General features: G+C 40.9%; 1 protein-coding gene across 2 annotated transcripts; it reads right to left on the bottom strand.

Moving 5' to 3' along the window:
• Positions 1 to 2476: 2476 nt before the first annotated feature.
• On the bottom strand, positions 2477 to 24505 carry si:dkey-250d21.1 (uncharacterized). Of its 2 annotated transcripts, none has more exons than XM_015608411.3 (14): positions 23906 to 24505; positions 20058 to 20178; positions 19413 to 19520; positions 17634 to 17670; positions 15720 to 17548; positions 15196 to 15223; positions 13299 to 15067; positions 13096 to 13144; positions 11332 to 11372; positions 11185 to 11245; positions 9234 to 11041; positions 9086 to 9122; positions 8706 to 8831; positions 2477 to 8199 (listed from the first exon to the last, which is right to left on the bottom strand). In XM_015608411.3, the coding sequence occupies exons 1-14, from the start codon at positions 23992 to 23994 to the stop codon at positions 3185 to 3187; spliced, it is 11118 nt and encodes a 3705-aa protein (XP_015463897.3). In that variant the 5' UTR covers positions 23995 to 24505; the 3' UTR covers positions 2477 to 3184. The 2 variants fall into 2 exon arrangements, with proteins under 2 accessions (XP_015463897.3, XP_007259509.3); XM_007259447.4 differs by having other exon boundaries at positions 11332 to 11375; positions 23906 to 24504.
• Between the last annotated feature and the right edge of the window lie 238 nt (positions 24506 to 24743).

The following is a 24743-nucleotide window of genomic DNA, read 5'->3' as shown; positions in this document are numbered from 1 at the left end:
GCACTGTTTCGTCTTACAGACAGGAGTACAGGAGTTCCGTGAGGGAAAGATCACAGAGGAAGATGGTCCAGATGAACAGTCGAAGAGAAACATCGTTCAGAGTGAGTGCTTTTGGATAACACGGAGGGGGGGAGCAGGAAGGGAACTAATCCCAGGCTCAGGACGACAAGGGAAAGGTGCTTCAAAGTTTACCGGCTTTGCTCGCAGGCTCTGCACAAGCCAAAAGGGACCACATTCTTCAGAATCTGAATTCCAAAGGCCATGAGTTAACAGGATGCATTCAGATTCAGATGATATAGCCTACAAGCCATGGATATGGTTTCAGTTGAACGGCCTTGGAACTGGAAGCCAGCCCTCTGAACCACTGTGCAACATTCCATAAAATAAATCCACTGTTCATCTTCTTCACAGAGAGCCTTTTAACATAGCAAGCTTATCATATGCTTGGGGATCTATTACTTTAGCTGACTTGAGGAGAGAGAAATTCAACTCCTACGCCCATTAGTTATCATGTTTAAACGTGAACATATGTTCATCTCAGTGCAACTAAGGAAAAAATGGAGACCAAACTCTGGACCGAAGATCACACAAATAACAATAATTTATTACAGTGTGGAAAACAGAGCCAACTTCAAATTCTATAGTTGAATGGAAAACGCATTGGCCGATGACAGAGGGACAAGAATTTGCCTTGTCTGTGCAGTATCCAACCCTTCACACTAACCCCGTCGGGAGCGTAGCAAATGAGCAATTGTTTTCGAGACGGATCTAAGTGGATATTTTTCTGGATTTAATACATCCCCAGGGAAGACACATCTATCATTTTGATGTGGGCAAGTCCTGTATAACAATGAAGTCCCAATCAACAATTCAGCAAGTTATAGTAAATGAATGGACTTGTATAAACCACTTTGACTATAATAACTCAGAACGCTGTTAGAAGCGATCTTTAATTTTCTTAAAAACCTTCTGCCCTTTGAAAGGCCCGTCTTTTCGTCAATGAATGAATGCAGTGCTTCATAATTAAGCTAATAAACTCTTGTTTGACTGATTTGTGGTTGTGTGTACAACAGCACTGTCTTGTTAATAGCCTTATATGACTTTGCACTCTAACCTTTCCTACTGCCTTTCTTACAAGACATGACCCTAAAAAGATCAAAGGCCATTGCCCCAAAGGTGATTCTGGGTCCAAGATTACAGGAAAATACAAGACGAATGGCTTCTCAGTGAGATCTCAAGATCTAACCCTGAAAACAATATTCAGTGATGGATCTGCAGTCTACAAGTCTTAGGTTAAGGGTTTGCTGCAAATCATCGACGTGCAACAGGGGGCCAGGCTGACTCTGTGAAAGGCAAAGAACAAAAAGCCCAAACAAGCCATCAGAGTTAAGGGATTAATCATTAACCCTCTTTAACTCAAGAGAAGTAAAGAGAACTGTTGAAGGAAGCAGTGGATTATTTTTTTTTACTTGTTCTGGAAAATAACAAATAAACCATTCAGTGTGAAAGGGAGAAAACTACCAGACAACATCTGTACTCATAAATGTGTGTGTGTATATATTAAATAAATAAATAAATAAATAAATAAATAAATAAATAAATAAATATAAACACACATACACTCACAAACAACATGGCAGAACATTTAGCTCAAATCAGCAAAGTAAGACCCTGGAGGCCAAACTTAAAAAATAAATAAATAAATGTCTGCTTGAGGCAATAGCTAATGCAGATTTTAAAATGTAGACAATGATCCCGCTGCATTTGGGTGACTAACACCGTGCACAGCCAACAAGGTCACTTGTTTCTTCTCAAATTAAGAAGTGCATATTGTGTTTTTTTTCATCAAAAGAAGATGATCATTTTGATTTAAAACTATCCTAACTATAATCCAACTTTAGCTTTCTTATATATTTTTAATGTATATTAATGCAAAGCCAAAATCTTATATCTTGTTTAAAGAATCTATAGGTTACAACCTGAATAAAACACATTACAAGAAAAGTCTTGACATGAGAAGGTAATAATGCACAAAGGGATCACTGAAATAGTCAGTGACATTGCCTGACTCTGCAGGTCAGACCAAGATGGTTTACATATGTACTATAGGAGGGGATGCCTTTGTTTTGACCTCTTCAGCTGAAATTAATATGGACCTAATATGGAAGAACAGTTAAAAATGGACAAAGCATTAAACAGAAATGTGCAATTTACCACACCATCTACCATAATTACAAAATAGATAAATAATATATACATATAATAGAAATATATACATATACAATATTTGTGTGATGTGTGCTGATTATTTACAAAAAAGTTGCTCCAAGGTTTCTAGACATATGGGACTGAGTCTCACAGCAAACTGGAGTCTCGCTACAAACAGTAAGGAAAGCTAAGCCTGCCATCTTGTGGACATTCAGACAAGATGCTTTTACCATTTTATAAAGGCTGGAATTAAGTGACAAGAAAAAGATTCATGTAAATTTTTTTATTTGTTTATTTTAGTCAAATATATATGAATGCGTCCTTCACGAGGAGGGCTTATGGGAGAGAATGTTTACAGAAATTATTTTTTCTAAATCAAACTGCAAACAAATTAAAACTGTGACATACAATGAAACATAACATTTTAATTTGTGCCATGGGTTGACATTGTGACATGATGCAGCCATTTTAAATGTATGGGTTTTTCATTTAAACATAGGCAACCTGCCTAAATGTGTCCTTACTCGTAATGTATCTTATCGGATTTACATGACAAAAAATGCTTAAAAGTTCCTGAAGATGCTGGAAAGCTTCCAAAAAGCCTGGCTTGAAAGCATTTTTTCAGACATCCGACGCTTCATGTTCCAAGAGTCAGGGTGTTTTGCATAAAGGCACAAAAGCATTAGAGCCCTCCGAGGGCATTTTTTAATTTTTTTGGCAAGACATTGGTCCCCAATAGGCAGTCCTTTTTCTTATTCCACATCACAAAGAAAAAATAAGACCGAACAAAATAAAACATACAATTATTAGATTATACTTAGTGTACAAGTCTAAATCATTTTTCTAATAAAAAAAGCCTACAGAAACCTATGCTCAGATTTGAACAATAAAGGTGGATACAGTGGGTCACTGAGGACTTCAGCAGTTTTGGACACCCTAATGAAAAGCTAGTTTGCGAGCAGTTGAGGGCAAACCTCTACGAAGGATACAGCACAGGTAAGGTTGTCTGACGCTGTTGGATAAAGTCTATTAGACTCTTCTTCCCCTGTCTAGTAGTCCACTCCCCTCTGCAGCAGGGCAGGACCACCAGGAGCTGAAGAATCGTCTTAATGTTGGGAAAGGACATTGTATCTGTGGCCTTGAGGGTGTCTAGGATGCAGGTGGGGAGGGGACTTTGAGCAGCCAAGCTTGCCATCCATTTTTCCCTCCACTTTTGTAGCTCCACCTGCAGAGAGCCCCATTCAGGTAGTTCTTCCTGGTATACCTTGAAAGGCTCAACATCAATGCAGCCTCCTTCCATCTTGGATATGACATAAGGCACAACCTGCATGCAGCGAAGAGCTGACAGAACACTGCTGGAGAAAAGCGCAGTTATCTCGTTAACACAGTACGTTACTGCTCCTTTGCTTACAACATCTCTGTAGTGCATAATCACCGGCTGAATACTGTGGTGAACACTGATTTTCAACTTGGAAGCTAGTACCAGTGTCTCTTGCAGCCATGTCTGAAGATGACTGTCAATATTTATGGTAACATCCTTCAGCGTGGAAAGTAGATCAGGCAGGCTGTTCCCAGCTTGACATAAGTCAAGAGATCCACCCTGGAGACTCTGGCTTATATTTTTGGTGAGACTTAAGATGTTTTTCAATATTACCACTGTCAGGATGAACTCAAAGTTCTGAAAAATGGAGAGAAAATGAATGGCCTGTGCTCTTACTGCCTGGTTGCCACGGTCTTCCTTCATCTCTTTCAAACAGAGCATTATGGCTTCTAGAATTTCTACTGCAAAATCAAGGACATCATGGCTCCTGTCCCATTGGCTTCTGGTTAACTTATCACTCAGTTCTGTATACTTGCTTACCTCTTGTTTAAACAAGGACTTGACTGTGCTTTGTAACTTAGCCTGTTTCTCAGCATCTTCGGTCAACCAGTGGAGCAGCTTCTCAACCCACATGGAGCAGTCTGCAATCTCTGTGACTGGAGAGGATCTGGCCAGCCATACGTTGAGAGACAGTGAAGAGTTTAGTGTACATACAGCCTGTGGGTACCTCTGAGATATCAATGATGCCACTGCTTTCATCTGTGCACCTGCAACCCCTACAGTCAGTATGCTTTGCCCTCGACAGAATGCAAAGTTCAAACCAAACTTCTCAGTTAGGACTGTGGTCATAGCATCAGCGAAGACATTAACGTCTTTGTCAAGAAGGACAAGAGCCAACGTATCCTCACATAGTGTCTCTTTGTCCATATAGCATATTCCTACAGGGATATATGGATGACCTTCAACTTCAACCTGTTGTTCAAATAAGATAGAAAAAAACTTTGAAGTTGCATATTCTTTGACCAATGTCTCTTGAACAGGGCCATCAAAGAAAAATAAAACTCTATGAGGTACAGTCTCATCATGAGTAATCTCCATGGGCTGGTGAAGGTCATCCTGATCTGATTCTTGTATGACTACTTTGGGGTGACCAGTGTCATCTTGAGATACTGCAGAGGACTGATCAATACTTTCCTGAACAGTTGATTTAGTTTGGTCAGCAACATCCGTGACTGTTACTGTTTTTCTATTATCCAAACTACACTGAGAAGATGAATTGGCAGGACTAATGGCAGAATGATCTGATGTGGATGCCTGGGTAGTACCAGCTTGAGTGACAGCTATGAGCTGTTGACGTTGGTTATCTTGATGGGCTGTGCTGACCTGACTGCTAACATCTTGACTTTCATTGTTTAATTTAGTATCTTGGGCTACTGCTATGTGCTCCACAGAGGCACACTGGTCGACAGTGACTTGCAAGGAGACATCCTGCTCTTCTGCGACTGCCTCCATGGTGACATCCTGGACATCTGTGCCAGGTTCTTTTATAACATCCTCTACCACTGCTAGGGGTTCTTTAGAGACATCTTGGGTTTCTATTACAGACTCCATGACTACATCTTGAACTGCTACTACAGTGTCCATTGTCACATCTGGAGAGATTGCAGTGTGTGGCATACTGGCATCTGGGGCTTCTAAAATGGGTTTTGGACTGGGCATGGGTTCTGAGGAAACATTTTTAACCTCTGCAGTTTCAATGGCTACACCCACAGCAGTGGCAACTTCTAAAACAGACTCCATGTTGTTTGGCTGTTCTGATGAAACAGACTCCATGTTGATATCTTGGACTGCTACTGTGGACTCAATGGTAACACTCTGTACTGTTGTGGCAGGGTCTGTGCTAATGTCTGGGACTGGTGTTATGGGTTGTACAGTGGGACACTGGGCAGGAACTGGCTCATCTATTCCAGGATCTTCACCAGGCTGGGTAGGAATATCTGGGACTGCTGATGCAAATTCTTTGACACTGCAAGCAGCTAATGCAAGCTCTGTAAGCCTATCCATGGCAGGTACTAGGGGTTCTGTGGTAACATATTGCACATCTGTTCCAGGCTCTTTCATAGGCTCTGTAGGAATGGCTGGAACTGCAGGCATGAGTTCTGGGACTTTGCAAGTTGCTAATGCAGGTTCTGTGGGGATATCTACAGCAGCTACTATGGGTTCTGTGGTGACTTTTTGCACATCTGCTTGGGACACTTGTACAGGCTTTGTGGAAACTTCTGGAACTGCTACTTTGGGTTCTGTGGCAAGACTTTGTACATCTGCTTGGGACTCTGTTGTGATATTTTCTGAGGTGTTCCTTGTCAGGGCACTCGTTTCTTCTGATACTCCTTCTTGCACTACCACTGTGGTCATACTGCAAGCAACATGGGGTAAAAGTACAAGCTCCACAGCCTCACCCTGAGCTTCTGCAAGCTCCGTAGCAACCTCTGGCACTGATTCTACACATTCTGAAGGGACACTCTGGGCCTGCTCTGGTTCCATAGAAACATCCTGCAAAGACACTTGTTCTTGCATTTCAGTGTTGGCTGCTGAGTTAGGAATAATGGCTTGGGCTAGCTCAAGGTTTATTTCCTGGGATGCTGCAACACTAGCCTGCTTAGTTTTTACAGGTTCTCCTATGAAATTACTGGTTGCACTATTAGCCTCTGTACGGTCATGGGTTGTTTCAGACAAATCCAGTGCAACATCCTCAGGTGATGCAACAGGCTTTAAGGTGACATTCAGGGTAAGTGGTTCTGTTACTGGGACGGTAGCAGTACACTGATCTACTTCTATGAGCTCCATGGAGACATCCTGGGATGTTGTTACAGGCTCTGGGAAAGCACACTGTTCTACATCTGCGAGTTTCATGGGGGCATCTTTAGCTGCTGCATTAGGCTCTGTGGTTACATGTTGAACTGCAGCTTCCATTACAGACTCTGTGGCAATTCTCTGGGTTGTTGGGTTAGTTTTTACAGGCTCCTCTGTAACATTACTGGCTGAGGTGAGAACCTTCGTATGTTCTGATAAGTTGAGTACAACGTTCTCAGTTGATGCGACAGACTCAGAGATGACATTCTGAGTAAAAGATTCTGTTACAAGCTCTGTTACAGTAACCTTCATTTCTGCTGGGAGCTCCATGGGGACATCCTGGGCTGCTGGTATAGGCATTGGGGAAGCACTCCTTTCTTCACCTGGGAGTCTGACTGGGACATCCTCAGCTTTTATTTCAGGCTCTGGTGCGTCACCCTGGGCTGGTGGTTCTGTTACAGGCACAGCAGTAGTACACGCTTCTACTCCTGGGAGCTCCATAGGAACATCTTCAGCTGCTGCATTAGGCTCGGTGGTAACATGCTGTCCTACTGCTTCCATTACAGGTTCTGTGGTGATTCTCTGGACTGGTGGACAAGGTTCTGTACCATCACCTTGCTCAGTTTCTACAAGTTCCTTTGTACCATTACTGGCTGAGGTAGGATCCTCTATATTGACACAGATTGATTCTGATACATCTAGTACCACATTCTCAGTTGATACAGTCTCTGAGGTGACTGGTGCCTCTGCTTCATCTGCAAACTCCATGGGGACATCCTCGTCATACTTCTGTCCTGTTACAGGAACAGCACCTGCTTCTACTTCTGGGAGGTCCATGGAGATATCTTCAACTACTGCTTCCATTACAGATTCCGGAGCAATTATCTGGACTGCTGAATCAGGCTCTGCAGTTACACGCTGGACTGTCGCTTCCACATCAGTTTCTGGGATGACGTACTGGGCTGCTGGTTCTTGCTCGGCCAACGTTACACTTTGAGCTGCTGTAACACTTTCTGTAGTTTCACCATGTTCTGTCTGTACAGAGTCTATTGCAACACCTTCTACTGCTACTGCTTCAGTCACAGGCACCGCGTCCAAAGAGAGCCTTTGACCCTCTCCAGGGTTCAAGGAGGCATCCTCAGCTATTGTTTCATGATCTGTAGGTACAGTATGAGCTGCTAGTTCTGCAGCTACAGGAGGTGTGTCAACAGCATGCTGTATGGCTATGCAATGTTCTTCTTCTGTAAACTCCATGGTGCCATCATCTGCTGCTGCATCAGGCTCTATGGCGACATCCTGGACTGCAGACTCCATTTCAGGCTCTGTGGTAATGCCTTGTGAGGCTGAGAGTTCCAGCATGACAACTGCTGCAGCTGTAACAGAGTCTGAGGTTACAACCTGGGCTTCTGTTACAGAGTCTGTAGTAGGAGCAGAGTCATGAGGTGACACTTCTGTTACAGATTCTTCCATATTAACCTGTGGTTCTGACATAAGCTCCAGAGTGAAGACCTCTGCTGCTTCCACATGCCCTGTGGTGACATTTTGCACAGTCTCAGTGAGTGATTCAATAGACTGTGTAGTAAGATCCTGGGCTGCCATTACTGTTGGTGCGTCTCTACCATCACTCTGGGCCACTGCATCTGGTGGAACCTCTGTTGTGACATCTTGCACTAATGGAGTGAGACTCAATGTGATAACGTTCTCTTCTGTTACAGATCCTGTTGTGATGCTCAGGTCTGCTGACTGGTTCTCAGATGCTGTGGTTAAACTTTCTGTGCCATCTGGAATCGCAGTTGTTGGCTGGACATGTACAGTGTCTGGAAGGAAAGAAGCATTGAAAGCATTAGTTTCCACTGTGCAATCATCTGCAGCCTCAGTGGTATCATTTGGTGTAAGAGGGCTCAGTTTTAAATATACAGAACAAAAAGTACAATAAAGACTAAATGTAATTCCTGGCAAAGGTACCTACAAAAGGTATGCTCTGATAGTTTAAGAAACTTTCATGATACACTCTATACATCATATTTTAAAACGCAGAATAAATGCATTAGTAGCAGCATATTGTAAAAAAAAATACTAATTGAATTCAGTGCATTTAAATTTAAATGCACTTCATCCAATTATACAGGACTAATTACACTTTCTGTAACCCAATGTCATATAATTCCAGATATACAGATATCTGAATCATTTTGCACAATAACAAACTAATTACAATGCAATAAAAAGCATATAGATTTTTTTTTAAACATTTAATAAACAAAACCTGTAAACACAAAGAAATGTTAATCTAAATAATGTCTGAAAGCCTAATACTGCTCACCTCCGTCATACTGAGCTTTTTCAGGCTGGTCTCCTGCAATAGTTGGAGCAGCGCCTGTTTCTTCCTGTGAACCACCAGAACCATTGGTCGCAATGGCCATTACCTCATGATGTACCTCAACCATTTCTTAAAAGAAAAAGAAAAAAACAAAGTTGGAGACTCTACTAAAACACCAAAAGGGTAATGCATTACTAAACATTACATTTAGGGAAAAAAAATGTACTGCTAAACCAAATAAAAGATAAAAATGGAAAAGTGGCTTATCTGTTTAAAACATTGATTATTTGTTTTGCAAATGCTTCATGTTCTATTATTCAAATGTACAAGAACATTTTGAAACAGCAAAATAAGTTAAAAGGAAAATAAAACAAAACACTTACCACCATCCATTCTCATATAACCCACATTCTGTTTCATCTGTAACGATAAACACACAGAACACAAGTTCTATAACACTGGCACCAGACAGTTCGTAGTGACTATTTACAAAAACTGAGCAAACAAAACTGAACAGATCTAATGACGTACTTGAGAAAGAAAGCCATGACTCTCTGGGTCGTTTTCCATACACATGTCGATCACTTCCTCCAAGGTCTGCAGAATCTGTCGATGCATCAGGAGCAGTACAGTGTTGGTCTTACTGCCCCTGCAGATAATCTCGTTCCTGAGGAGGGTCCTCATAGAGTTAAGAGTGGTTTTCATCAGATCGCACTCCATACTTATGCTAGGAAGCACAGCGACAAGCTTCAGAAGAGCTGTAACATTAGGGTGACTTTTAGCCTCAGGATGGTGAAGTGTCTCCGAAATGGAGGCAGGTGGTGAGGTGTCTTGATATTTTTCACGCCAAGCAGTGGCCCAGGTATTGATGTCTTCTTCTGCCATGTCTGGTTCAGGTAGGTCACTTTGATAGATGGTGTAGAGTTTATCTGGTGCCTCCGGAAGAATAGGCAGAGGGTTGCAAGTAGGAAGCAGAGAGAGAACCTTGAGGGCTTTCAAGTGACAATCATCAAAGTTAAACTTCACTTCTTCAATCAAACCACTCAGGACAGGTCTGCTGACAACTTCTCTGTAGCCCACCTCTGGTGAATCATAGCCGACAACCGTCTCTGGGTAGGACAATCCACCCGAAACTTTAGCAGCAAGCTGCACCGCCTCCTCAAACCAGGTAGTATGGACTGCACTGATGTTCTCCAGTGTCTTACTCAAGGTCTCTACTATTTGAGGGATCTTTTCCAGCTCAAAGATGATATCAGCTGGATTTCCACAACGGAACACCGTGCTACAGTTGCGCAGAGGAGCACAGACGTTTTTCAGGATAACAAGAGGAATGACAAAATCAGATTCCCTAATGGCTGTAGAGAGGATTAGGGCATGTATGGACATGCTATTACTCCATGAACCATTGGCATTGTTGCTAACCGAGTCCAAGCAACTGAGGACTCCCTCCAGCATATCCACCAGAATGTCAAAGAAATCCTCCATCTTCTTCCACCTTGACAAACAGGTCTCTGGAACCTCTGCAAGAGCTTCCCTTGGAGTATTCAAGAGTCCCTCCATAGTCTGAGCAAGCTCAATATGCAATCTTGGTGACTGATCAAAGAAAAGTAACAGGTCTTCAACCACCCCAAGAACTTTGGTGATGGGATCATTAGGAAGGCTGCCAGCCAGCCAATAGGCAAGGCCACACGATTCACTAGGTGTATTGACAGCAAGTGGATAGTTGGCCAAGAAATCTATGGACATTTTTCTGAGACTCTGACTACTAGCACCCATGCACATGAAGGACTGGCCACGGCAATAAGCCATCTGGAGTCCCCATTCCTCTGTTAGAATATCTGAGAGTGTCTTGGCTTGCACATCTGCATCAGAACTTTCAAAGGGCAGGAATCCAAACAGCTCCACTTTTGGTGTGCAGTCATCAACAAATCTGACAAAGACAGGAATGTACTTCTTGTCATCTACTGACACTAACTTATCAGTGATGATGGAAAAGAATGGGGACTCTTGAACCTCAGCGAGGACTGTATCCCTGATTGATTTAACAATATACTCCAGGATCTCCCCATCTGACAAAAACTTGATGTTCCCTTGGTCCCAGTGACATGTACCAAGCTCTTGAAGAATAAAGTCTTGCTCCTCTTTCGGAAGGTCTGAAATTAGGCAGTTTCTTCTGGCTATTTTGGCAGCCAATCTAAAGATCCTTTCACTGCTTTGAAGATTGTCTGCCGAGTGGCCATTCTCATCCAAAGGCTTCATCTGCTGGTCCTCCACAGCTGCTTCGGACACCAGTTGCTGCTGCTGTACGTCCATTGCTTCAGCCTCTTTGTGGTTGTTTACTACAAGGAAAATACGGCAACGGTTAAATAACGATTAAAGGCTGGGCAATATTTCAAAACACAAAAATGAACAAGCAAAAATGAACACATTAATATAACTAAGGATAAAGCTTTAAAGTTTCAGAAGAGGCTGGAGGACATACCTTCTGCATATACCTCTTTAGACTCTGGAAATATTTCTAATGCTTTTTCTTTTGAGAAAACCTATGGGTAAAGAATAGACATGTTAGAAATGTAAACCCCATTACAAAAACAAACAAACAATGTACATGTAATCTGAGTTTCCAAACCTCCAAAATTTCCATGTCCTCCTTAATGTTTTTGTGGTTTTCTGCTGTAAAGCAAAAGATCAAGAGATCAGGTGAATTATAGGTGAACAATAGCTAGTTGAGAGGTCACAATACAAGAAATTTGGTAATTAGTACCAATACTAGGGGTGAAAACCATAAGGCATCTCATAACATGAGATTGTGGGCAACTTATAGTGATATCACCACAATACTGAGATTCTGCGATACTCGATATAAAGCAAGACAATATTCTCCCAAACTTCACAGCATCTGTGTTACTGAAAAAGATAAAATACCCGTAAATAAGCAAATACCAGGATTTATGGCTTCATTGCCATTAGTTTTACAGAATTTAATAACAAATATTCCTCATTGCAGATTTTCTCTATTCATTATTTGACACCACGTATTTATAATGAATCACAAACGAGAACGATACAATAGCTCACAAGATTTAATACTTGTTCCCACCACAAACCATTACCACTAAAATTATGATTTGAAAAGCACTCCTTATTTTTTAGCAACAAGCGTGGAATGCACTTTATTATTAATAAATTATTAATAAATTGTTATTTTTTTTTATCAATAAAGACCTGTTATTGAAATTTTCACTTTTTAAAAGTGAAAATTGAAGATTTCTGTGTGCTTTAAATAGTTTCTATTTGGTAGCTTACATCTGCGGTTGTACTTGTCAATCATTTATTTATATGTTTACACTTTTCCAGTGTATATGGAAAATGTATCCATGCATATAAATTAAGTAATTGGCTTATCCAGTTCATGTGTCCGGTCATATTTTTGCCTTTAAAATACTCACTACTTTGATCCCTCATTGTGCTCAACATCCTCCTGATGCCATTTTTAGTTTTCAGAAAGATTCAATTATATATATAAAAAAAGGGAAGAGTAGATTAAATTCACATATCTTTTAAAGATGAATTTTTAAATGTACTGGTTACAAGATATTGTAATGCTGTGTTGGGTATTTCTTCATTACTAGTAATGTAGTAATGTAGCTAGCTAAGTACTGAAACTGGGACTGAGAGTTTAACTGAATTCATTCGATTAATTGAACTGCTGCAAGATTTTCAAAATGGGATATTTAAAATTCTACATCTTTACATACAGAAGCTGCCAGAGGGAATATCAGTAGATGGAAATTGTCTACTGTCAGAAGTCTGTTAAAAATCTTACGTGGCAGTGATTTATATAGTTTACACTTTTCCTGAACTGAAATACAAAGAGGGTATGTTTGCAAATTAAACACTGAAGTTATGTAAGAAATAAAAATCGCCAAGCCCATAAACTTAAACTTTCTCACCTTGAATTTTGCATCTTTGTAGTCTACTTTTAATCTACATCCTCTGTAACACTGTTTATATATTGGGTTTTTGGTTTAGTTGTATGGTTGCATCTTGTACCTGACCATTGACTCAAATGCAGATCATCTACACATCAGACTTACAGGAGTCACTACAAACCTGTTGATCCCAACTCCATTTCTCATGTTATCTTACCCCTACATGTCTAAGCCTATTATGCTGCCCCCTTCAGTTCTTAAACATTTGCAATCTCAGGTATTTGACTTCTGCTGTAGTTTAGGTTGTAAAATCAAGGTTTAAAAAGGTTGGTATTCACTTGCTGTCGTCATCACTATTAGCTGATTATTAATGCTGAATTATTCTGAAACTTGAAGCTCATAAAGGAACCAGACACTGACAATAATAGACTATAGAATAGAGTATCTGAACATGGACTCACCGTCCTCATTGACATCAGAATTCCTGACGCGAGTTTTTGACTCTTTGTCCTGTGTAGAGAACATAACATACAAACTATCAAAAAACATACAGCAATTAACAGTCTATTACTATTTATTAGTAGTATTATTATTATCATCATCATCATCATCAACAATACTCTCTTGCCTTTTTAAAATTAATCAAATAAATAAAAACATTCACCAGGCAGATGCCTTCCAATGTCTTTGGGGTGACCTTCAAGCACTGGGCAACCATCTTCTCCAGATCCCGGTTAAAGTTTACTCCCAACTGTAGCATGGCTAAACACAGAGACCTATCCTTGGCATAGGTGTTCTTCAGGTAGTCTTGAAACATTTTATGACGATTCACTTCTCCGCAGTGCTCCAGCGCAGTGCTCGGCAACACACACATGATTTTCAGCAAGGTGTTAATGTTGGCAAAGTACTGCATGAGAGGCAAGCGAAGAGTCTGAAAAATAGTGTCCGGTACAGTCGGAGAAACTATTTTGGTCTTCCATTTCACCTTCCAGCATGACAACTCTGTGAAGAAGTTGGTAGGGTCTGGTAGGTCACCAACATACAGTGGGTGCTTTGACTTCAGGCTTTCGAACGTGTAGCTCATGGTCACAGAACATGGGACTAGGGATAGGAAGTTAAGCGCCTCTTTATGGTCATCAGAGAAGTGGTCTTTGACAGAGTTGATAAGGTGGTCAACTAAGGGGAGACTCACTGCATCTTTGTAGTATCCACCAGGTTTAAGGAGACCATCCCTGGAAACTGTTAAAGTATCAGGCACTTTAACCTGCACCCCCAAGCTTTGAGCGAAGGTGCAGGCTTCATCGAACCAGTTTTGGTGGAATACTTTGATGTTGGTCTTGACTCGGTTGAGCGTGGCTACAATGCCACCGATCTGGCAGAGCTGTGAGGCAGAGCTAAAGTGGTCTTTCTGTAGAGCCATACTCAGTTCTCTGGTAAAGGAAGAGACGTTCTTCAGGGCAACTACAGCTACAATGAAGTCAAAGTCCCGAATCAGCTGCAGGAGTTTCTTTGCTTGGTTGATCACAGATAAGCTCCACATCTGTGGACTGCCACTCTGTAATGACTCTAGACACTGTGCTAAAGGTTCCAGAATCTGAGCAAAGACATCATAAGAGTCGTGTTTCTCCATCCAAGAGGAACAGAAAGTCCCTTGAAGTTCATTGACCTTCTCATAGCTCTCCCTCAGACCAACAGCTAGAACCTGGTCTAGCTCTCTCTCCAGGTCTGGCGTGCTGCTGAAAAACAACACTAGCTTCTCTAATGCATCAATGGCTCTGCTGACTGAGGCCACAGGCACAGATCTTGACCACCATGTGTTAAAGGAGTAACAAGAACAATGAGTGCAAATCGCAAGAGGATGAGTTTCTTGTACTTTGCACGCGAAAGCCTTGAGCTTGTAGGCGACTTCCCCAGAACCCAAATAAGCCTGGCCTCTGCAATATTTCAAATTAAGATGCCACTCTTTGGTGACAAGGTCGAAAAGACGCTCGCACATAGATTCTGTATCAAGGTTCATGTCCACAAAACCCATCAGTTCCAGTCGCATAACATCAAAACTGTCCACAAACCTGAGAAACAAGGGCAGAAACTCTGCATCTCCAAACCTCACTGCTCGATCGATGAACAGGGAGAAAAAAGAATTCCCAATTTCAGAGAGAATACGCTCACGTACAACTTCCTCACATACTTTCAAAACCTCGTTCATTTCTGATTTGGTCACATATTCCACCTCCCCCTCCTGGCCTCCCTGAGACTGCCTGCTTTGGCTATTAAAGGCTGCTGTGATAGCAGCCTGCAAGGCTGATTTTAATGCCTCTTTATCAGTCCCTGTACAGTCAGCTGGTTTCGGTCTCTCCAATTCCATGTTCAAGGTCATTTCCCTTGGCTCTTCCATTTCTTCCTTTGATGCATCGTTTGCATTGTTCTCTGGAGCTAAAATAACAGATGGAAATAAAGTATTGATTTTAAATGAATTTAATGCATTTTAAAAACAGCTTTAAGCAACAAGACAGTTGTCTTAAAAATTAGGCAACACATTGTATCAAAATAATAAGTCTTACCTGATGGCTGAACCTCCATCATTTCATCCTGAGAAAACATAAGAAGCATTGATGAAACAAAAGAAGCACTGTAAGACTAGTAGCGCAGCAAAGAACGAACAACCAATTTCTTAAATAGCCATTAAATATTTTTGTGAATACATATCAGTGGCTTAAATCCGGTTTCCATAAATTAAGAATCTGGATCAGTTTTGATGTTTACGACTCAAATATGCAATGTCTAGTTTTACTACTACGAGATAACCAAAAGACCTGAGAAATAGTACACCATATACAATAAACAATCTCAGCTTTATGACAAATGCTTAAGAATAAGGAGATTCTGGACTCGTACACTAAATATTATATGCACTGTATGCTGCATTTGTAATGCTGTACCACTAAAGGTTAGTCTATATGTGTAGTCTATCCACTAGAACTACAGACCAGTATACAAGTCTACTCTTTCAGGCCAATGCATACTGACATTGGCCTACATTTCCCATATAGGTGCAAACAAACATAAACATGCAGTTTCTGTTTACCTTACAAAGTAGCTGCAGGGTCTCTGGATGATTCTCCACATATGACTGCACCATATCCTCAATGTTGACATGCACATCCTGATTGATGTAAACAAATGCCATGTTGCACAGTCTTTGCTCGGCTGGAACTTCCTTCATGTAGGAATGATATCTCTCTAGGACCATGTCATACTGTCCATACACATCTGCATCTGCATTGATGCAAGGAATCGAACCCAGGACCCTTAGCAGGCTCTGCACGTTGGGATAGAAGCCAATATCCGGTATTTTTAAGGTGGCGAAGACACTAGTGGGCAGTATCCTCCGCTTGCTGGCATGCCTCCACTTCACCTCCCAGCAGCCCAGCTCATCATAGAAGGAGTCTGGGCGGGCCAGGTTGTTCAGGTTAGCATCGGCCACCTTGTCCTTGCGGATGCTGAAGTTGTGGTCAGCCATGTACGACGGCACCAAGGATAGCCACCTTAGGATTCTGACCATCTCGATGCCAAGAACCCTCTTAACCTCATCTATGAGATACTGCAGGATCTTCTTGCTCAGCGTTTCTCTGTAGTAATCCTCGGGTGAGGGGTGTGGCTTTGTGTCAGCGTCACCATTTGTGGCAATGTCCACTGGGACAGGGACCATCACTCCCAGCTTTTTAGCTCGACCTACGGCATCAGAGAACCACTTTCTGTGAAATATGGGAATTTCCTGCAAGTGCTTGTTGAGTAGCTTTAAGGCATTGGAGATAGTGTATTGCAAAGTACTGCTGATGCTGATTATTCCTCTCAGGCTAGGGTTCAGGATGCTTACACAACACAGTGTGTTCTTCAGGACCACCAGGGAGATGATGAAGTTGAAGTTCTTCAGCTTCTCCTTAAGCTTGAGCAGCTGCTCCACAATAGCTGTGTCCACATCCGATAAAGCGCTAGTGCACATCTCTCCGATGCTGCTCAAAAGAGGCTCCAGAATGTCCAACATGGTCTGGAAGGCATCTGTGCCATATTCCCAGTTGTTCTGGCAAGACTCTTTGACGCGATCCACCTCGCCTTTGATGTGACCGTATGTTGCAGTTATCTTAGTGTGCAGTTTCTTCATCAGTGTCGAAGACTGCCTCAAAACGGCAGCAACCTCCTCTAAAGTCTCAACCACTTCCTGTATGGAGAGGACAGGCATGGAACGTATCAGCCACATGTTGAACGCATAAGGGTCACTGGGAGCAAGAACCACCTGTGGAAAATCTCTCAGCATCCGACAAGAGAGCTCCTTCAGCTTCTGACACAGATCACCTGTCGTCAGGTAAGTAAATCCTCGACAGTGCTCCATCCGCAGCCCCCATTTGTTGCGAATCTCTGACACCAGCATTAGGAACAGATTGTCCGAATCCAAGTCACAGGGAAGAAACCCCATCAGGTGCTTCTGTGGAAAGCCATCGTTGGTGACAGTGCGGATGAAGACAGGGATCTGATCCTTGCCCTCAATATTGGTCTTATCCTGGAGAAGGATGGAGAAGAAGCGTGCCAAGCGCAAACTGTTGCGGATCTCCTCGCGCATCACATCCTCTCCTAATTTCAGAACTTCCTTTGACTCAATTTTGTCTGCGCAGATGGGGTTAAGCTGCCCAACAGGACCACTCCCCATCGACGTTGTAGCACTGAGAGTAGCATTGTTAACAATGCTGAAGCCAGTCAAAGCTAAAGTTTCCTTGAAGTAAACCTTCAGCGTTTCCTTGGCTTTGGAAGTAGCAGGATCCTCCTCTTCTGGTTCAACTGGCACGGGATTCTGCGCTACACTGTTGTCTTCTGACTCTTCTTTCACACTCTGCTCTGCGACTTCAGGCTGAGGATCATCTGAAGAAACAAACACACAACACCTATTTTAGTCTTGTGTCATTTACATAATGGCTATACAATAAAGCTATTTACAACCACCAACCTTTTGTCTTTTTTGCTTTGACCGGACCCTCTGCAGCCTAAGAAAAAAAAAAAAGAAAGAAAGAAAAGAAAAAAAAAAAAAAAAAAAAAAAAAAAAAAAGAGTAAAAAACATTGTTAAACATCCAGCCTGTATGCAGTATTATTTTGTTATTTGCAGTCTTCTTTAATCTTACACTTCTAGCAGATTTGACTGACCAAAGGACCAACCAAAAGAGAAGGTCTCATGTTCAATTCAAACTGAATCATGTTTGGGTTTTGTAAGCAGCATCAACACTAACCCAGGCTATCCATTACTCAAATGCACAAGAAAAAAAAAATGTTGCTGTGGTAAAATCTGACTTTGCATGCACATGTGGCACACAGTTTTAATTATAAATAACTATAAAACTATATATATAACTTAAACCTGCATCCACTGACAACAATTCCTAAAGCAGGTATAGTTCATTTAACAAACTGTAGACTGTTTGGAAGATTTCTGGTAGAGATGGACCAACACCATTTCCAGATGGTCTTTCAGTATGTTCGGTCAATCACCAATACCGATTGAGGGCAGGGCAGGATGCTACATTAATCCTTACAAGCAAATTTGGTGATGCATCATTGCATCATCACTACTTTAAAAAACGCTGTTGAACTCCGAGTTGTCAACATCTGAGATTTCCTGTACAGAACGGCACTGTGGACCTGAAAGAGATGTTGGCTGTCTTTGATAGTTTGCTGGGTCCAACAGTATACAGTACTGGGCCAAGTAATGTACTCTTGAGGAGCATCTAGCATCTAGTTAGTTTTATTATATCCTTTAACCTTAATTCATGCATGGAAAAACAGATTATCAGATTTCAAAACCTGGAACTGCAGCTTAGAAGTCAATAAATCATTTATTAGGTGTGATTTAATAAACAGAAATGAAAGAAATCTGTTTTACTTTTAGTGTTTTTAGTAAGTGAAAAAAAATATTTATACCACACTATCACAATGAAATAAGTAATTGCTGAGAGAGAGTGAGCTGCCAGGGAGAAGACAAACGACAGGTTAATTAAGATCACTTCCCTTATTTGGTATAGGTTTACTAAAGCTTCACCACTTCTCTGTTTTCCAGCTAGAAGATATAAGCTATACAAGACTTAGCATTTGTTTGGTTAAAATCCTAACTGCCTTTCTCTGTGTACATTTCACTCCGACTGCAATAGCAGTGCTGAGGTAAATGTATTTGTTGGTTTGTCTGCAAGAATTAATAGTTAAATTAATATTTTAATTGCTCTGTCTTTAAAAACGAAGACACACAAATAAGTGGAAAACAGGAAACTACATTTGGGTTATTTAATTTATTCAGTGTTTAAAAAATGGAAAAAATTATGAAAAGTGCTAAGTTTTGCATTTGGCCTCTGGACAGATGTTAAGCTTTTCTTTTTACTTGTTTTCAGACATTTTTTATTTGGTTGTAGCATTACAACTGGTGAACTGGTGTAACTGGTGAAAGATGTTCAACATTCTGCCACTGCGACACCATGCATACAATGCATGCAAAGTTATTTGCATGCTAAACCTTTGATTTGATTTCTTTTCCTAATGAAATAGAAACTGTTATCCCTGGATTATTTCTGCTTTTCTATTATAGACTAACCTGTTTTAAGGTGATGCTGTTTGATTTTTTTTGCTTGTGATAAAGCAGAGGTTAAACTGTTAAAATGATCTATAAACCTGGTATTAAAACTGGACTGGTGAAGGAGAGCTCTTACAGCATAGTGATTATGGAACAGGGCCTCTTAAACTTACCGTCTGTCTTGTTCTCTTTCTGCCGCTGGTCTGTATACTGTCTTTGTTGGTTTTGGATTGAAATATAGTTGGAACGGCGTCATCCTTCAATACACACTTTAGTTGGCTCTAAAAGAGAAAAGTGTAAACCTGTATTAGTATTAACGGGCCTTCACTAACATCACTACACCTTACACAGAACAACTAACTAATTTCTAAAAAATTGAGATCTGGGGTCTAAAATGCATTAAGAAACATTGCATATCATTAAATTGGTGAAGGGATAAAATGTAGACGATAATAGTTTAAATAATTATTTTTTCTTATTTATCCCTTCTTTATAAGTTCAGAAGACACAGATAGACACACTGGGTGTGAATAGTAAATATAACGCCCATATTGGCTATATTCCTCGTTATGGCGACAACAGTAATGACACTCAAGTCTCTACAATGAACCGCAATTTCAAACCAAAGCAAATCTGCACAACAATCACGCAATCAACTTCAAAATCTTCATAAGTCATCTTTTAGGCCAATTAACAAGTGCAGAACCCAACAATGTGAGGTCCGGAAACAAGTGAAACAATCTTACAAAACTGAACAAGCCAGAACACAACTAACAGGTTCCTACAGGAGAAACAGGTCGGTAAATATGAACACTTACTTCCTTGTTTATAAAAGATGCTTCGAAATGTTTGGAGCACAGTTTGAAGTGTCTGTGTAAGTATTCTGGGGATTTCTTCTGAAGGTCTGGTCTGCCACAGTTACCCACCCATTGTTTGCATCTGGAAAGAAAGAGAGAAAACATTCATTACTTAGGGGTGCTCGACCAGACAGCTCCCTCTACCCAACAGAGAACAATACAGGTGAAGAGGGTCATTTTAACCAAAAAACTTGGAAATACTGGAAACAAATATAGAAGACATTTTTTAAAATAAATTTTAAATTATTGTAGGTGTACAAGTACAGTCTGTTTATGGTTTACCCTATTTATCACTTGATATGGACCAGACAGGAGAGAGGCTGTGATGGTCGAGTCTAACCCTGCCTTTCCTCTGTGGTGCTGGTTCAGTCCCAACTTCAAGTTTAAAAATGTTTGTCTATCGCCATCTGCAGACAGCCACTGCTGCACCCACAGCCTCCCCAAGCAGGACCACCAACTGTCTGACCATGGCAATAAATATGAGACACATTGGGGTACAAGTAACCAGGATAAGGTTGGGTGATTAAGTTATCCCTTACAGAAACAAGAACAAAAGCAAACTCCCCAACTCATCCCAAAAGTACATTAAGGAGCACCATCAATACAGAGGACACAGTTCCACTGCTCCACAGCTCAAAGTGCTGAAAGCTTTCATACCCTGCTAGGCTACATAAGGCACAGTGCCAAAAAGTTTATTTTTACTTGTCAAAAAGGAAAAACCATGCTCAGCCTATATGTGCATTTGCACATCAGTGTCAACAACAAATGCAACTAAGGCTGCGTTCACATTACAAGCCACATTGCTCAAATACGTTTTTTCTCAGATCAAATCAGATCTTGATGGTTCACATTCACAGATGTGACCTGTATCTGTGTGTAAAACAGCTCATCTGAAGTGCGTGCTCAGGTTGAGGAGGTAAAAAAATAAGGCCAGGCGGTTTGCTTTTGCTGTTTTTGCAGCTATAGCTGCACAGCTGCACCAATAGATTTGTGGATGTGAGAGAGAAAAAAAAAAAGACACATGAATTCTGATTTGACCATTCAAACTCATGTCACATGTCCATGGATCGAATACATATCGATTTAGGACCACGTATGAAACTGATTCAAATCTTATTTGAAAAAATTAAATTTGTCACATTCACACAGGCATGAAAAAAAATCTGATCTAAGCCACATTGAGTAAAACAATTCAGATTTAAGTCACTTTAGCCTGGTAATGTGAACGTGGCCTAAAAGTATTTAGCAATTTCATTTCCCATTATTGCAATGTTTTATTATTTACTCACAATATCAATAAAAGGAGTTTTACATTAGCTAGTTAGCGATGTTGTGTAACTATTGCTATTGCTGATTTTCCATATTTTACAAATCACCATTGACATCAGTTAATTATTTTCAAGTGTCTGAAGAAACTTGCTGCATGTTCAGCAATTAATATTCATTTTACACAATGTTTCTCACATAGTCTCTAAACTAACTGAGCTAAAGCTTAAACTGTCCACCCTGTTGTGGTAGAATATCATTAAAATATGTTTAAAAAACTAAAATGTATCTTTGAAACAAAATATCGATATCACACTAAATCATGTTTTGTATTCTGATACATTGTCAATACCTGGTGTCAGATATGTATTTTTATTTTTATAGGCGCTCCTGGCCCCCAATTTGACTTACTAAAAAGTTACCGCTTTTTACTGCAAATAAACAGCAAATTAAATGAATAAGGTGTATACTGGTTGTTAAATTTTTTGCAGCTGGCACAAATACATTTTTTGATTATTTAGAGGTATTTTATCCTGCTCAGTAACACCGATTGATGTGAACTATTGTAGGGAATTGTCTTGCAATATACCATAAGATTCCCTGTGATTCTCACCCCTATTATAAATAACTATTTCATCAAGGACAATTCAAAATGTTAAATGCTACTCTAGGTCAATTATGTCTTCATTAAATGCCATATTTGGCTAAAAATGTTCACTATTAGTGTATTAAAAAATGGCACAAGCTATTTGCACCCAGGTGTGTTTAGCAGTGTGTACTCTACCTAGGTAGGTAGCTAGGTATATTTTATCAGCAAATAAGATGCTTCCAGTCATTACGATAAATTTACCTCCCTGTGTTGCTAATGCTGCTTGTACCCTGGTGCAAATATGCACTCTACAAAAAAAATGTTTTACATTTAATTAAACAAACAATAGCTTCTGCATCAACTTAAACTGTGATGTTTGTTCACAGATAAAAAGACTGGAATTGTCACCTTACGAACTATATGTCATACATTTGAATACACATTATAGATTAGCAAACAAACTATCTACTTTATCAGAAATACTCCATTGCGCTTTAACTCATTGTTCACCTTTGCATTTCATTGCAATTAGCTTGTTTATACTTCCAGTTCTTAAAAAGACACAGTAAAACTGTTAACCCTGCAATTTTATGTAAAGGTATTTATTTACTATTGAACTAAAGAGAAAACAACAAATGACAGCTTATTTAATTTCTGACCAATAATTAAAAACAATCTATACAGTATATTATACTGGGAACACAGACTAGCAATGCAATGAAATAGAACAGACACAATTAAACATAATATTTCGCCAAACAACTTTTTTTTAATACTTAGACAGGTTCTAATAATTTTCCTCTATCCCAACACACCTGACCCTACTCATCAGTACATTAAGTGACCATCACTGAGTGGGTGTGTTAAAGCAGCTAAAACACCAGGATGTGCAGTGCAGTGGGCTTCAGGATCAGGGTTTAGAAACGCTAGTATGTACACTTACAGCACCCAAATAAAGCAAACAAAACCCATTCATTATACAGCTTGGGGGGGGGGGGGGGGGGGGGATAAGAGACCAAATAAAAATGATGTTTTTTTTTTTTACATAACTGAAAACATCTGGAATATAATCAAGAGGAAGAGGGATGATCACAAGCCATCAAACCAAGCTGAACTACTTGACTTTTTGCACCAGAACTGGCATAAAGTCTAAAAGCATATATCCAAAAGCAGTGTGTAAGACTGGTGGAAGAGAACATGCTGCCAAGATGCATGAAAACTGATTAAAAACCAGGGTTATTCAAATCACATATTGGTTTCAGAACTCTTAAAACTTTAATATATGAACTTGTTTTCTTTGCCGTATCTGAGGTCTGAAAGTTTTGTTAATTCCGTCATTTCTCATTTTCTGCAAATAGATGACAGTTTTTTATTTGGGAGAAATGTTGTCCAAAGTTTATAGAATAAAACAACTGTTAACGTTAATTTTACTCAAACATATACCTATAAATAGCAAATGTAGTGTTTTTCTGAAAGTTCTGACAGGCCTAAAGGTACAGTATTGATACAATATTGATATAATGACCCAGCAGCTCAGGCTGCTCTCCCCTCACAGCCCGGGCTCTGAACTCAGCCCTGCCATTTTGAGGAGGGCCGGATGATGGCGACCGAGAACAGCAGCCAGGCAGCTCGGCTGCTCACAGTCGTCATGCAAAAAAAAAAAAAAGAAAGAAAAAAAAGTTAAGTCTAAAATCAATTACTTTACACATAGAGCTAACCTCAGCCCAGCCTAACCCCGCACACGCGCCCAGCCCGGTGGGCCCAGGGGTCTCGGGATAAGATCTGTGAGCAGATCGGGGAAGAGGAGCGCGTGCACATTCACTGAATCAAAGGGGAGGAATGAGCTAACAGCTAGCAGACAATGCTAACATGGTAGACTGGGGTACTGTGGAGGAAAATAAGAGCAGAGTAGGTTAATCTCGACACCCAGAAATCAGCAGAAGCGTGCACTCACCTCTCAGCGTCCAGAGGGAACCTGAAGAAGGAGACGTTGGGCTGAGTTGTGCTCTGCTTACACTCCGCTGCGGCACAGCAGTCGGGCATTTTGGACTACATGCATTCACCTAATCAGCATTAAAATGCATGCGTGCAAAATCTAAAGCCCTGTCGCGCGAGTGATGGACGGAGCGCTGGATGATCTACAGTGCGGCCGCGAGGCTGAGCTGCTTCCTCCGGGTCGAGATCATACCGTAAAGCTCACTGCTGCTGAGAGAGAGGTGCCGCCGCCGCTGCGCTGCTACTTTATCCGAGTCCTCCTCCACCAACAACCACCACCAGGAAGAACAACCGATACAGAGCGGAAATGGACTCCCACATCAAGGATCCAGAGACCCCGTCACAATCCGGTTCCGATCAGCCCCTAAAACTAAACCCCCGGTCCCACCAGCAGCGCCACAACAGCCTCCTACAGCACGCGATACACCCCCCTCATAATTATGCAAAGAAATATCAACACGTAGCCCCGAGCCTGATCTTTCTTTCTGTTTCACCACGAGGAGCCAAGGATCCCCCTACAGCCTCACTCACCCACGTGACTCTCAGAAAACACACCTCTCCTTAGAGACCCCGCAGATACACAGTGGAACACCTTTTGTTTTGGTCTATCAAAGCTACTGCTGCTCACCACTGACCACTTTATTAGAAACACCACTGACCTACTACTGAAACTACTGACCTTATGCTTCGCTCACTGGCTGCTTTATTGTCACAGAAAAATGAATGACTGGAAATACCTAAACCCAGCTAAACTCAACACGTATTCTATCATATATTTCAGCTCACTGACCGCTTTA

The sequence above is a fragment of the Astyanax mexicanus genome, chromosome 20, assembly GCF_023375975.1.
Source record: "Astyanax mexicanus isolate ESR-SI-001 chromosome 20, AstMex3_surface, whole genome shotgun sequence".
NCBI lineage: Eukaryota > Metazoa > Chordata > Actinopteri > Characiformes > Acestrorhamphidae > Astyanax > Astyanax mexicanus.
Note: the sequence above shows the minus strand (reverse complement) of the source record. Positions and strands in the feature narration are given on the sequence as shown.

What these genes read in the sequence shown, in the direction of transcription:
- si:dkey-250d21.1 (XM_007259447.4), bottom strand. Translation starts at nt 23,994, where the DNA reads ATGCCCGACTGCTGTGCCGCAGCGGAGTGTAAGCAGAGCACAACTCAG. An exon ending in GATGGAGGTTCAGCCATCAG is followed by an intron (nt 15,068 to 15,195) that starts GTAAGACTTATT and finishes CTGTTATTTTAG; the next exon opens with CTCCAGAGAACAATGCAAAC. An exon ending in CATTGGAAGGCATCTGCCTG is followed by an intron (nt 13,145 to 13,298) that starts GTGAATGTTTTT and finishes TTCTCTACACAG; the next exon opens with GACAAAGAGTCAAAAACTCG.